The following is a 12,906-nucleotide window of genomic DNA, read 5'->3' on the forward strand; positions in this document are numbered from 1 at the left end:
TCCACTTGCACAGACTATTCCATCTGTCTGTTGGGATGTTCTGCAGCAGGATGCTTGCTGCCTCCCAAAACCCTGACCTGGGCTCAGCACAGTAGGCTTCCAACAAGAGTAAGAAGCCTTCCTGCCTGCTGCCTTCCCAGAAAATGGATTCTCTCCCCACAAGAGTCCTGACATGGCTGTAGTGAAAGCAGAAATACCATGAGGAAATGGTACCAACTTGACTACCCCTGCTTATATGTAACTGTCTGGAGCAGGGCAGGCTTAGCCCATCTAACCTTTTAACCTCAGCAATTAAACGTCCTGCCCTGCAGACCCTGGAATTACAGGACACCTGAAAGGAAGTGCATCCTCTGGAACCACCTCCTGCAATATCAGGTACCGTGACTCCGTGTTAGCAACCTCACGCCTTAGAACAGAGAGGTCCACATCAAATCCAGAGGAGCAGAGAGTCCTCCAAGGGTGAATCCTAATTTAAGCAGCTCAGCAACTGCGGGGCTGAGGCCAGGAAGGACTGTGAAAACAAACCACCACCCTCGTGACTAACGCCCTGATCAGCAAACCCAAGCCCAGCTCAGCGAAAGTGTCTGCAGAGCAGTAGTTCCTGTGTCTGTAAGGTCACACTCCTGGGCTGTCTGTGCCATTAATGCCTTGTCTAATGCAGCCAGGAACTCAGCTTGTTTCCACTTCCTCAACAAGGAGCCTCTGGATGCAGCAGCCTGGGAGTATGTGGCTCCTGGCTTGTCCCCAGGAGAGGTGACATTGCTATGGGAAGCTGTGGTGCCCATGCAGATGGCCACAAGAACAAGAACCCATGGAGGAGGCCATGAGCTGTGTGTGGTCATGGTACCCACACAGATGGCCACAGGAACACGAGCTTGCAGCCACAGGGAGACCACAAACCACCAGGCAGCAGCTTTGTCACCAGCTTGTGGGCAGCTCCCTGTGGGTCCTGGAGCAGAGGGGTCACCTCTGCTCAGGGAAGGATTGGTGAAAAGAAAGGAGAAGCCTGGGAGGGCAATGGAGCTCCTTCTGCAGCAGGAGCTGGGAAGCCAGACAGCAACTCCTTCAGGGAATACCTCCTCCTCTGCCAACACCCACAGCAGGCAAGGGCACATGGCTGTACTGGGGACATGGAGCACTGAGCTCTTTCTGGAGAATGATGTCCAAGATGGACCCATGTGCGACAGGAGCACAGTGCAGCATGGCATTTTGGGCCACTGAGAGGGAGCTTGCCAATCATTCCCACTCTGGCTAATTAGCATATAACTGAACAGCAGAAGGATGACCTACAAATCCCTCTGAGCTGGCTGCTGAACAGAGCAAGCCAAGACAAAAAAACAACACAAAAAAATCACCCAGACTGAAGCACAATCTGGAAACATAAGCACAAATTAGTACCTCATGAATATTCAGTGAAGGGCAGCACCACGTTCCCTTTAAGGTTTGCCAAGTCCAAGAGCCACCCATCTTCCATTTACTGCTCACTGGGAGCAACCGAGGGGATCCCACCAAGTGCAGGCAGGGGGGTGCAAAAACCCCACTCTGGGAGCTTTGACAGACATTGCTTTACCCAGGAATGAACAGGAGCCCCCAGCAAAGCACTGCTCCTGCTGTGGCAGGTGATCCAGGAGCAGCTCTGGCTGCTCTGGGTGTGCCAGGTCCTGCCCACACCCTGACTGCTGCCAGCACTGGGGCAACACTGGAGTCCCTCAGCAGATTGAGGTCCAGCTGACTGGGGGAAAGGGGAACACGGCCTTGCCAACAAACATTAGTTGCTAATTAGGATCCTCTGAAATTCCCATCCTAGGAGAGGTGGGGTGATCAGCAAGTGAGAAGCCCAGCTCACGGGCCACTGCTCCTCTCCTAAAGGAATAAAACACACTTTGCTTGCTGGGAGCCCCATCTCCACACACACCTGATGGGTCTGGGTGCAAGATCAGTGGGTGGAGGATCATCATAACTCATTATTATGTGGCATCAGCAGTTAGTTCAAAAACAGATTTCTAAAAAGTCAAGTTGAGGGGTGTAGAAAGAGCAGTTCCACCAAACCACACTCACTGCATCCTGGTGTTTTTCCCTCACCCACTGATTTCTCTCAAATGCTCCTTAGGCCTTGCTCCCACAGAGATGAAAGCAAGTAAAAGTTACTATCCTCCCTTTCTTTTAAAATGATAATTAAAGAAATTATTAACAGAATTAATGAAATCCTTTTAGGAATATGTTATCTCCTGTGGAAGGACTTTTGACAAACACTGCAGCTATTCAGCATTCCTCCTGCCCTTACAGTACATCCAAATAAGCTTTTCCTTCTGACTTTTTTTGTTTGCTTTGTGTTTTAAAAAAAAAAAAGCTGTCTCCTTCCAAGAGAAACTGGAATTAAACTTTTCCTATTCAAATCCTCCTCAGTAAGTGTTGCCTGGCTCTTCCCAAAGTGTCCCAGCCCCAGAGTGTGGAAGCTGAGCCCCAGGGCTATGGAGAGGGAGGGATGTGGCCTCCATATGCTCCAGCTGCTTTCCACACTCACCCTCTGCCATGAGTGCCAGGGCTGGGAAATGGGTCAGCTCAGGGGGTCCCAGATCCTCCTTTTCATCCATGAAGTGACAAACACACACTGACAGCAAGTCACGGGGACAGCAGTGACCCCATGGGGCTGTAGCAGGAGGGAGTGGCTGGAGGGGGTCCCAGTGACAGCCCGGGGCTGTCCCATGTGGGAGCACACCTTCCCGAGGAGACTGCATTCGTCGCAGCAGAACGGGTGAATGTGGACTCAGATGTGTTGGTCAGACTGGCTGCACTCCAGCCAGAGGCATCACAAAGCCTCGATTCAAGGGCTCTTCCTATTTGGCTCCAGCAGCTCGCAAAGGGAACAGAAAACATCTCACAGAAGGCGACGCTGCCAAAATACGGAAACTAAGCAGAGGGCACAAATTCCCTGTGTCATGTCTCCAGCCTGTTCCACAGCCCAGCCCCTGCCTCTGCCCCTGGTGCAGATCAGGAAAGGCCCATGGGGTGATGCCAGGCCCAGTAGCTATGGGGGGAACCCACACTGACAGCCCCACTGTGAGGAGCCTCACTTGTACTTAACATCTTCTGCTGCTGGATGGGGATGACCCAGACATGCATAGCAGGCTGGCAGGTGAAGGAAGGCTCTGTGCCCGAGGTGATACCTGAGGGGCAGCCCAGCGGCAGTGTGGCAGAGCCTCCTGTCAGGGAAGCTTCAAAGCTGAGGACAAGGGGCTGGAGTGGCTGGGCTTGCTCCCGAACTCACCCTCTAAAGGCTTTGGGGCAGCACTGGGGACAGTGAGACCTCCCTGAGCTTCCCTGTCAGTGCAGGCACACCTGGATCCTGGCACGGTGCAAGGTGCTGCCCTGTGAGCTCTGCGTGGGGCTGAGCCACAGCACAGCCTCTTCCCACCCAGCACTTCTGCAGCTTATGTTCCTTATGAGAAGCAAAACCCAAATCCAAACCACAATGACTGAGCCACCTACAACAACTCTCTGCCCTCTGCCACCTCTCCAGCTGCTCTGAGCAGTGTCCTGCCACTGTCACCACCCAGTGCTTGCACCTGGAGTGCCCTGCCCATCTGCAGGGACTGAGGAAGAGCTGCAGGCTGCCAGGTGCCCAGTATCCCCGGGTACCAGGGCTGTGGCACCAGCCTTGCTGAGACCTGTGCATGCCCTAGAGCAGGACAAGGGCACATGGCCCCTGAGTGGAGGCAGCTCAGCTCTCGGGGCACAGCGCACTCTGGGCTGTAGGCAAAGTGGCCCTTACACACCTTAAGGGCTCTCCAGGAAGAAAACAGCTTGAGGACACGAGAGCAGGGGCTGTGGGCAGCTCCTCTGCCATGCTCATGGCTGCAGCTCCTCAGAGGGTTCCACACAGCAGCCCTCAGGGCACGGCAAAGGGCAGAAGGGCCATTGAGTATCTCTTCTCAAACCCCGTATTTATTAAACGTCAAAGCCTCCAGATGGGCTGGGCTGAATCCAAGCCCCCAGTGCTCTCCAAAACATCTCCATTTCGGAGCTGGGTCAGAGCCAGCCCCATTTTAAGCTGCCACTGAGTAACGTGGAACCTGGACTTCTTGATAGCAGACAAGGGAAAAATGATCTTTTGTGCTCCACATGTGCAGAATTTGCTTTTTATAGCTTGTTTCTTTAAAAGTTTGGTCCATCTGAAACATTCATTAGACGCTTCATGTAAATATTTCATAACAAAAGCCCTATGACTATGATCAGGTTCTGCCTGCCGGCCTCTGCTGTTTTCTCTCCCTCCCTTTTTCCCTCCTTCCCTTCCTCCCTCCCTCCCTCCCTCCCTCCCACTCCACCACACACTTCTCTGCAGAAAGTATTTTATTCTCAACAGCACTGAATGAACAAAGGGGAAAGGAGAGAAAGCAGCAAGGAGGATCGCCTGGTTTAAACAAATCCCTGCTCAGGATGGAGGCGGTGCTGGAATCAGGCCAGAAGAGAACCCAAAGAATCCAGGAAAAGATTTTGGAGCCTCTTATGATTGAAAAATCAGACTAAAAGTCACAGCACGAACCCTCATGCCAGCAGCTGAAAGCCAGCATTGAACAGGGAGTTTCTGAGTGCCTGAAGTCAGAATGCAGTAGAGCAACTCTCTGCTTGTTAAAAACAACAGGAGAAAAATCTGAATTCATACCCAGTAACAGAAAACAGATCTGTTTACATTGAAAACAAACAAACAAGCCTTACCTTGGTGAACCCTATCTGCTCCTTACGGAAGCTTTCCAAAGGTTTGATCAGCAAATCACTTGCGTTCTGCACCTACAGTGCAAAGAAAAAACATTTTAATTGTGAGGCACCGATCAATTTACTCCTAAACAGAGGCTGAACAGGGCTGGAAGCCAAGAACTCTGAGATTTTATTGTTTTCGACTGCAGACTTCTTCTCTGTCTGAAGGTGAGGTCACTTAACCCATCTGTACCTGCTCTTCTGCATCAGTAACACTCAGCAAACCCCAACCACAGCCCAGGAGGCTTTGGGGGCATCCTGTGGATGATAGGGGGTGTCCCCCACCCTGATCTAACAACACTGCAATCATTTAAAGGATGGACTTCCCTCCTCCCAAGATTCAGCCAGAAGGTTATCTGCCACAGGGACAGATAGAGAAAAGGGAAAGCCTGCCTGTGTCTCTTCCACTCCTGTCCCATGTCTGCGAGATGCTTTCCTGGGTGATGCTCTGCACACCTTCACCATGAATCCACATGAAATGTCATCCAGGTTTGTATCACTGGCTCCAGTTCCATCCTGACACTGGGACCAACCTGCTGTCTCTTCTGTGACAGGCACTGCCCCAAGCTCCAGAGAAGGGAGAAGGGAAAAGAAGAGGACAGGACACCACACAGCCACAGCCCTTCAGGGAATTTGAAACCTATGAACATGGTGAGTGTGAAACCTCCTAAGGGAGCTGCTGCAAAAGAGAACTGATCCTACAAGTAGAGGGCAAAAGCCCTCAACTTTGAAAATTGGACAGCGCCCACAATCCCTGAAACAATCCTTTCCACTGCCAAAGGAGCCACTTTACCTGGGATATAATTAATAATAAAGAAGTATCTCAGTGCTTTCCTGGTTTCCTGCTGTTCCCTGCCTGCCCATGGACCCTCCAGCCCAGCCTAGCAGGAGCTCCTGCTGCTGCACGAGGAAGGGGAACACAGAGCCAAGCAGCACATTCCTGGCATGCTGTATGCTCTCCACCAAGCCTAACCTTCATGTTTTTCCTGGAATTAGGATTGAAATGGGAAGCCAGCACTGGCTCTGGAGGAGTCGTGGAGAGGCTGAGGGCACATGGCAGTAGGAAGCCAATGGCAGTGTGCTGTCCTATGAGAGCTGGGCTGGCACAGATGGGCTCAGGGACACTTGGCTGCCTGCACCCAGCAAAAACTGAGTAAAAACACTTCTTGGTTTTAACCCTGGGTTTCACCAAGGCTGATGAGCAGCCTGGACACACTGCAGCCCCTCCAGCTGCAGGGCCTGGGGGTCTGTGCCTGCCTGCACTGCCTGGGAGAACTGCAGCCCTCCACACCTAGTGCTGTGCCTGCCCTATGCTCAGGGCCCACAGCCACAGGACTAGATGAGTACAAAGCACATTCCCAGTGCTCCCTCTGATGGGAAGCCTCACACCAAGGCACATGGTGCTGTGGCTGTGATTTGGCATTTAGCCATGTCAGGAATGACAGAGCCCAGTTCCCACCTCCTTACCATCATGGACCTCTCCAGCTCCACTTCCTGCAGCAGCTCTGCAAACTCCTTAAAGGACTCAGCTGTAAGAAAAGAAGAGGCTGGTCAGTGGAGCTGGAATGTGGGACTGGAGTGTGGGACATGCCAGGACACTCCAATGTTCCACCTGGCAGCACCAGGATGGGCCTGGCACCTCTGCCCTGGGAAGAGCTGCTGGTGCTTGCCAGGACCAGGATAAGTGTGTTAAATGAAAATGGCCTGGAATGACAAAAATCACATTCAGCAACAGGAAGCACAAAGTCCATGCACAGGAGGAAAGGCAGAAGGTGTAGACATGGTCACAGACACCGACACCACTCCTCAAAATGTTAGAAGTGAAGCAAAAAGATCTCATTGATCAGTTGCAGTTGGAGTCCAACTACAATAAAAACAGCATGAAATCTTTCCTTTAACAAACTGAAAGAAGAATAATTTAGCCTGGGGAAAAAAAGACTAGATGGGAGTAGTTGACTCACACCACACCAAGGGAGGACATGCAGTCTCTCTCCCTGCCCATCAAAGGAGAACTTGGGAAGGGGCTGAATTTGCCACAGGGGAGGAAACCTCTCAGCAGCAGAGCACTGACAGTGCTGAGCCAAACTCCCATCTCTCCGAGCTGCAAGGCAAGGCTGGGCAAACACCTGCCCATGCAGGTTGCATGGTTGTGTGCTGGATGCCTGGGGGAACAACCTGATCACCCCAGAGTACCTCAGAACTACCTGGGAGTTAGCTGTGAAAGGTTCCCACCGTTTCAGCCTGCTTGGCACAGCGTGGGACAGGTCTGGCAGGTCCCAGGCTCCCTCCTGCCCTGGTGGGAACAGCCCAGAGTGGCTCCATCAGACCCCAGAGCTCTGCACCTGCAGTTCTGACCCTCCCTCCCTGCAGCACACCAGGCTGGGCAGGGCAGCACATGAGGGAGCACAGCAGGTGTGCAGCAAGGCAGGCACAAGATTAGCTTGTCCCACAGGTCAGCTTGCTCTCTGTGCAAGCTGAGGGCCCTCTCCCCTTGCCCACAGCAGCACCTTGGGAGAGGTACCTGTTCTGCTAAAATCCAGCATGAGGATTCATTCTGCAGCTGCTGAGGCACACAAAAAGGAACAACTGCAGTCTTGTGACATGGGCTCTCAGCTGGCAGTGGCACAACAGACCTTCCTGATGAGTCAGGAATATCTGAACTCTTCTCTAAGCAAGGGCTCCAGTGCCCAGCAATGCAATGGCCCAACAGCTCATGGTGCTCACCCCCAGGGCCACACATGGCTGTCACTGTGGCTCCCCAGGATGACAGAAAAACTGGAATGCACAGACACCAGGGGCCTGAGCCAGGAAAAGAATTATCACAGGGAGAAAGAGAATCCAGCTCCAAATGTACAGGTAATATGTCAGTGCCTAAAATATTCCCTAGCTGTTTGTTTCTCTTTGCTCTACAGGAAGAGCCCAGGCACATGTTTCCTGGCTCTAGTCATGGAGCAGCCCACTGAGTCTGACCCTGCACAACACACACGAGGCTGAGGCCCTGCTGCCAGCCCAGCAGTGCCTGGGAGCACTGGGGTGGATCTGTGCTACTGGCCTGGGTCAGCACTTGCCAGCCCCTGCAGTGCAGCGTGAAGAAGGGAGGCCAGCAGCAGCCACCAGCTGCCCAGCCACACCTGGGAATGCTAGAGTGACTCTTCTGCACAGCCAGAAGCATTCCAGGAAGGTCCTTACAGCCAGAGGATTCCAGGTTCCTGTGCCTGGGAGGGAGGAACATGCCATCCCATTTCACTGCTCCCTTCATCTCTGCAGGAGCTGCTGGTTTGGGTCTCATGAGGTGACAGTGGAGGGGCTGCAGGAGGGAGCACGGGAGGGGCTGCAGCCGTGGGGTAACGTGGATGCATCCATAACCTTTCCCATCCCCAGGAGAAAGTGCTGCTTACAACAGACTACATCATCCCAGTGTCCTGACTGCCACCTGCAGTGTCTCTGCTGCCACTCACTTGGGTGCCTGGCTGCTCTCTGCCCACACAACGAGAAAGCAGCGTGACTTCAGCTCTATCTACAACCCAAACACGTTCTCTTGCAGTGTGTAAGAAATGCCTGTAAGTGTTCTGCTTCATTCCCCTATCCTGCACATCAAATGAGCTCTGCACTCCCACGCAGATCCCTGGCACCCTTGCAGGAGATGGAAGCTGCTACGGAGACGTCAACGCCCCACTGCTGTGTCAGGAATAAGGAAGCTTCAGCCCCTGCAGGCACGGCAGGGTTTGGGTGGGAGGAGGAACACAGCCCGGGCTTCTTCACAGGGAAACTGGGGACCTCTTCTTGAAAATGCAAAACAAATACTCCCCAGCAGAAATGAAGAGAAACACGTTCCTTTCACCATGGAAGGTTTTATATCTGCTGTGATCTCTTGCTCTCCCCCTTATTTCAGAATCCTTTTATTAAACTTCTGCCATTTCCAGCAGCCTTGCTCAGTTATTACAGCTTTGTCCTTTCCAGCCAAGAGGATGGACACTCCTTTCCTTGCATGGTTATTTGCCTCAGACCCCTCAGCTCCCAGGAGGGGCATTTATATGGCAGAGTTCTCCCCTCCCTGACTCAGATGTGTTTGGAAGCTCAGCACCTCTGCTGCCATTAGATTTGGAGGCTGACTCATTTCCAGCAGATTTCACCTAGAGACTTTCCACAAAGGAAATAAACCTTGGAGGGGCAGGCTGCAATGTGCTTCACGTGGCTTTAAATACAACAGCCCAAGGAACAGGCTCTACTTCCTTCCCCTTCCCATGGTGGCCGAGAGACCTGACATCAGCAATGCCACTCTTCAACCACTGCCTGACAAAAGCTTATTTTCTTTGTTCTTTTCCCCTGTGTGCTGCCCCTGGGAGCAGCCTGGCAAAGACCCTATGCCTCACCCCGTGCACCTGCCTGGAGAATGCCCTGTGAGCCTACGGGCAGCCCCAGCCCCTCATCCTAGGTAGTGTTTTGTCTGATTGGGCACGGTTGGAACCTTGGGGGCTGAGGATTCCCTGTTGTCCCTTCTGCAGCCTGTCCCCCCTGCAGAGTCCACCCACCCAGCTAAGCCAAGAGCAGATTCATGTGAAATATGCTAGGTTTGGGGCATTTGGGCCCTTCAGTCTAGCCCTCAAGGGCAGTGCACGCTGAGTGACCCCCAGAGCAGTGCTGGGGGAAGGCAGGGATGAAACACAGCTCCAGGATCACTAATCCCCAAGCAGATGTGCAGGCAGCAGCCCTGCAAGCTGCCCTGCCCAGGGCACAGACCGACCATTGTTTTCCATTTGAGACACATCCAGCAGCCCTTTTTCCCAGCAGTTTGCAGCCTGGTGCCTTTGCAGGGCAGCATGGGGCAGTTTGTTCCTGGGAGGCCTTTCTGACACAGCGAAGGCAGCTTTGGGAGCAGCACCCGCTGGGCTGCACTGCAGAACTGGGAAGAGGGGCTGGTTGGAAGGTCAGCACCACGCTGCCTCCTCCCCAGCACCTGGCAGCATGGAGCAGGCCTGGAGCCATGGAAAACCTCTGCAAATTATCCGCTGAATTGGGAATGTGAAACTCGAGCCGTGACTGTTCAACTTCATAAAATAAGCTGTGGAAGAGCAGCTTGGAACCTGGCTCCTGAGGCTGCTTAGAAACCATCAGGCAGGCTAATTCCTAGAGAGGGAGACTGTTCCATTTACTGGAAGGCAGCTTCAAAAAGCAGGGAACTCACCAATATTGATCTCATCATCCGTTAGTGTGTCACCGATGAAGTCGAACTGGAAGGACTGCAGAGTCTGAGAGAACTTCTGCACTGCTGAGGAATACCCTGAAAAAGGACAGAGCAATCAGCTGTGGGTTTCTGCAATTGTTCTACAGACGTTGCAACTCATAGGAATTTATTGTGAATGGAACAAGACCATAAGAAGGTAGTTATAAAAATCCATAGGCATCGGAAATTTCAGCCCTGCAGAAAATGCTGCAGCATTAATAACCCTCAGAGGCTGCAGAGACAATTGGGTTTGGGGTTTTTCTCTCTCTGAAAAAGCTTCTGCAGCACTAATGGATGCACCACACAATGCAACAACTGATCGATGGCCTTGTGTCCAGCCACATACAGGAAGGGACACTGACAGACTTCCCTGCAGGAAAACACACAGGAGATACTCCAGGGCTCTGTGTGCATTGGCACAGCTCCTCAGAGCACAGGCACTGTTGGACAGGCTGGCCACTGTTCACAGGAATTGTTTCATAATATGGGAGAAAAATCTGTAAAGTCAGAAAATAAATGTGAGGAAAAAGGCAGGACTAAAAATAACTGTCCCTCTTTGGGGTCATGGACACAGACAGGCCCTAAGGGAAGGACAGTGCCACAGAGCACAGAGCTGAGCCAGGGGGCTCAGCTGGGCTTGCCTGGTCACCCACAGATGACCCTGGGACCCTCTGCTCTTGCTGGCAAGGAACTGTCTGGGCTGGAAGCAAAGACACTGTCTGATGGTGGCTCAGACCAAATTATTTTTGGACCTTCCAGAGAAATTTCTGGCTTAAAGGATCCTTTGTATCTTTGCATCCTGTGTGGCTGCAGGATGCTGTTGGACAGCATCTGCTGGTGCTGACAGAGGAGCCCTGGGATGGGGCAGTGACACTACAACAGACCCAGGGTCACTGGGGACAGCACCAGTGACACTCACTGGATCGACCACATCATCCTGGACAAAGCTCAACAAATTCCTGAGATTCAAACAGAAGGAGGCTGCACTTGCCTGACCTCAGGGAGTAGGATGCAGGTGACAAAAAGAAAAGCAAAGGAATAACGTTATACTCCAATTTATGTTGCTGTTTTCCCTAATTTGGGACTCCAGCTATGGGCACAGTCGATGCTGGACTCCTTTGTGGAAGTGCACAGAGATGGCACTTTCAGAAATTCAGGAAGTTGCAAGTGGGGAAGATGTGATGGCACAGACATTAACGTGCAACCAGCTCCCACCACTGCTTTGCCAAACCAGGACCATGATTGTTGTATACAGAACTTGATGTACATGGATTTTTTTTTTTAATTTGAAAATAAAACTTACTACTGTGGTGTCAATCATGGGATGTTCTGAAATGCTGCTGTGAAGGGGAGAGAAAAACTGGACAACATTGAAACGGATGTTGGGGAAATGAAATGTAGTGGCCTTTGTGAGATACTGGCAGGTCCCCAGACTGACCTGCTTCCCCCATCCCCAGGTCAGGAGCACCGTGGGCCTCTGGCCCTCCCCAGGGTCCCTGGGCAGGGGGACAGCTGGGGTCTTGGTGCAGGCTCAGAGTGCAGTCCCTGCTTCTCCCTGAAAAGCCTCGTTCAGCAGCTCCCTCCGACGGGTCAAACCTTTGCTCCTGAATGGGCAGATTCAGGCCTGAATGTCGCTATTTAGCCCCAGCTGCCAGGGGCTGGAGCACGTAAATGGGTGAACTCTCGCACAGAACGATGTCATTGACTTGATGGAAAACCTCAGCAAATAATTCCCCCTCAGTGCCCCAGTGCTCACTCAGGCTGGGCTGGAGGCTCATTAAGCCCTCGCTCAGGGGAATCTTTGTTCATCCCCCTGCAAACCCTCATCCCTGATGCTGCTGCAGCCCCATCCAGCCCCTCCCCTGCTGCTGGTCACAGGTGATGTTCAATCCCTCTATCCAAACACCCCTACCAGCCCAGCGTGGGTCCCTGGGCCCTTCTGGAAGCAGTGACACCCCCAGCCAGCATCCGTCTGTCTGTCTGTCTGTCCCCTCCATGGGTGCTGGCTGGAGGCAGGTGACGAGGCACCATGGCTCTGGTGTCCCCGTGATCTGCGAGCAGGGCAGCACACAAAGGCCTCACGGGTGGCATCTGGCAAGGACAGAGGGTCTCCATGTGTCGTGTGTCCCTGTCAGCCCAAGCGAGAAAGAGGGGGAGAGGGAGAGGGAGAGGGAGCATTAGCCTGCACCATGCATGCCTGGCAGACTCTGGAGGAGCTCTTAATGGAAACCAGGCTCCTCCAGACCAATGCAACTGAGCTCCCACACGTAGAGAGGCTTGGCTGAACACTGGCTCCTGCCAGAGCTCCTGAGTGCACGCACAGGACAGCACTGCTGCTGCCAAGGGGTTGCCACAGTGCTGGGGTGTGACTGGGACATAGCACGGGGCTGGCAAAACAGGACAGCTTTGGGGTGTTCACTGGGACATAACATGGGCTGACTGACTGCTGGCACCATGAGAACAGAGGATGCTGCCACTCGGGGTCTGTGCCCCTCAGGGGCCCAGAGCCAGGGCCTGAGGCAGAAAATTGGCATCAGTGCTCAGAGACACTTGGTGAGATGTGTCCCCTTCCCTCGGTGGCACCCAAATGGAGGTGTGGTGATACCAGGGAAGGCGGAGGGCAGGGGGGCTGGGGAGAAAGATAAGCCATGGCCACAGGAAAGAGGCTTGACCACAGGAAGGGGCCAGCAGGAAGAGATTTGCCGTGTGGAAAAATGGGGCTCCATCCCACGCTGGGAGAGATAAGTCCATATTCTCCCTTGTTTTAACAGTCGGAAATGTTTTCCCTCCCAATACAAACACTCGCTTGCCAAAGGCTCCTGCTCTGTGCCCCCAAAGCCTGGCAGGAGGGAGAGGCAGCTGCAGTGCCTGTTCTGCTTCCTCAGCACCAGCACCTGAGGCTCAAGGAACAACGCCATGCTCCAAGC

The 12,906-nt window shown here is 53.1% G+C and overlaps 1 protein-coding gene across 2 annotated transcripts in view; it reads right to left on the minus strand.

Moving 5' to 3' along the window:
- Positions 1-12,906, minus strand: part of OPHN1 (oligophrenin 1) — a 49,651-nt gene that overhangs the window by 24,924 nt on the left and 11,821 nt on the right. For both annotated transcript variants that reach the window (XM_085060612.1, XM_085060611.1), the window contains exons 2-4: positions 9,941-10,036; positions 6,223-6,284; positions 4,717-4,788 (exon numbers count right to left, since the gene is read on the minus strand). In XM_085060612.1, the coding sequence (XP_084916738.1) occupies positions 4,717-4,788; positions 6,223-6,284; positions 9,941-10,036 (230 nt within the window). The remainder of the gene's footprint in view (positions 1-4,716; positions 4,789-6,222; positions 6,285-9,940; positions 10,037-12,906) is intronic.

Source organism: Lichenostomus cassidix, chromosome 4A (assembly GCF_008360975.1).
Source record: "Lichenostomus cassidix isolate B80296 chromosome 4A, HeHo_3.0, whole genome shotgun sequence".
Taxonomy (NCBI): domain Eukaryota; kingdom Metazoa; phylum Chordata; class Aves; order Passeriformes; family Meliphagidae; genus Lichenostomus; species Lichenostomus cassidix.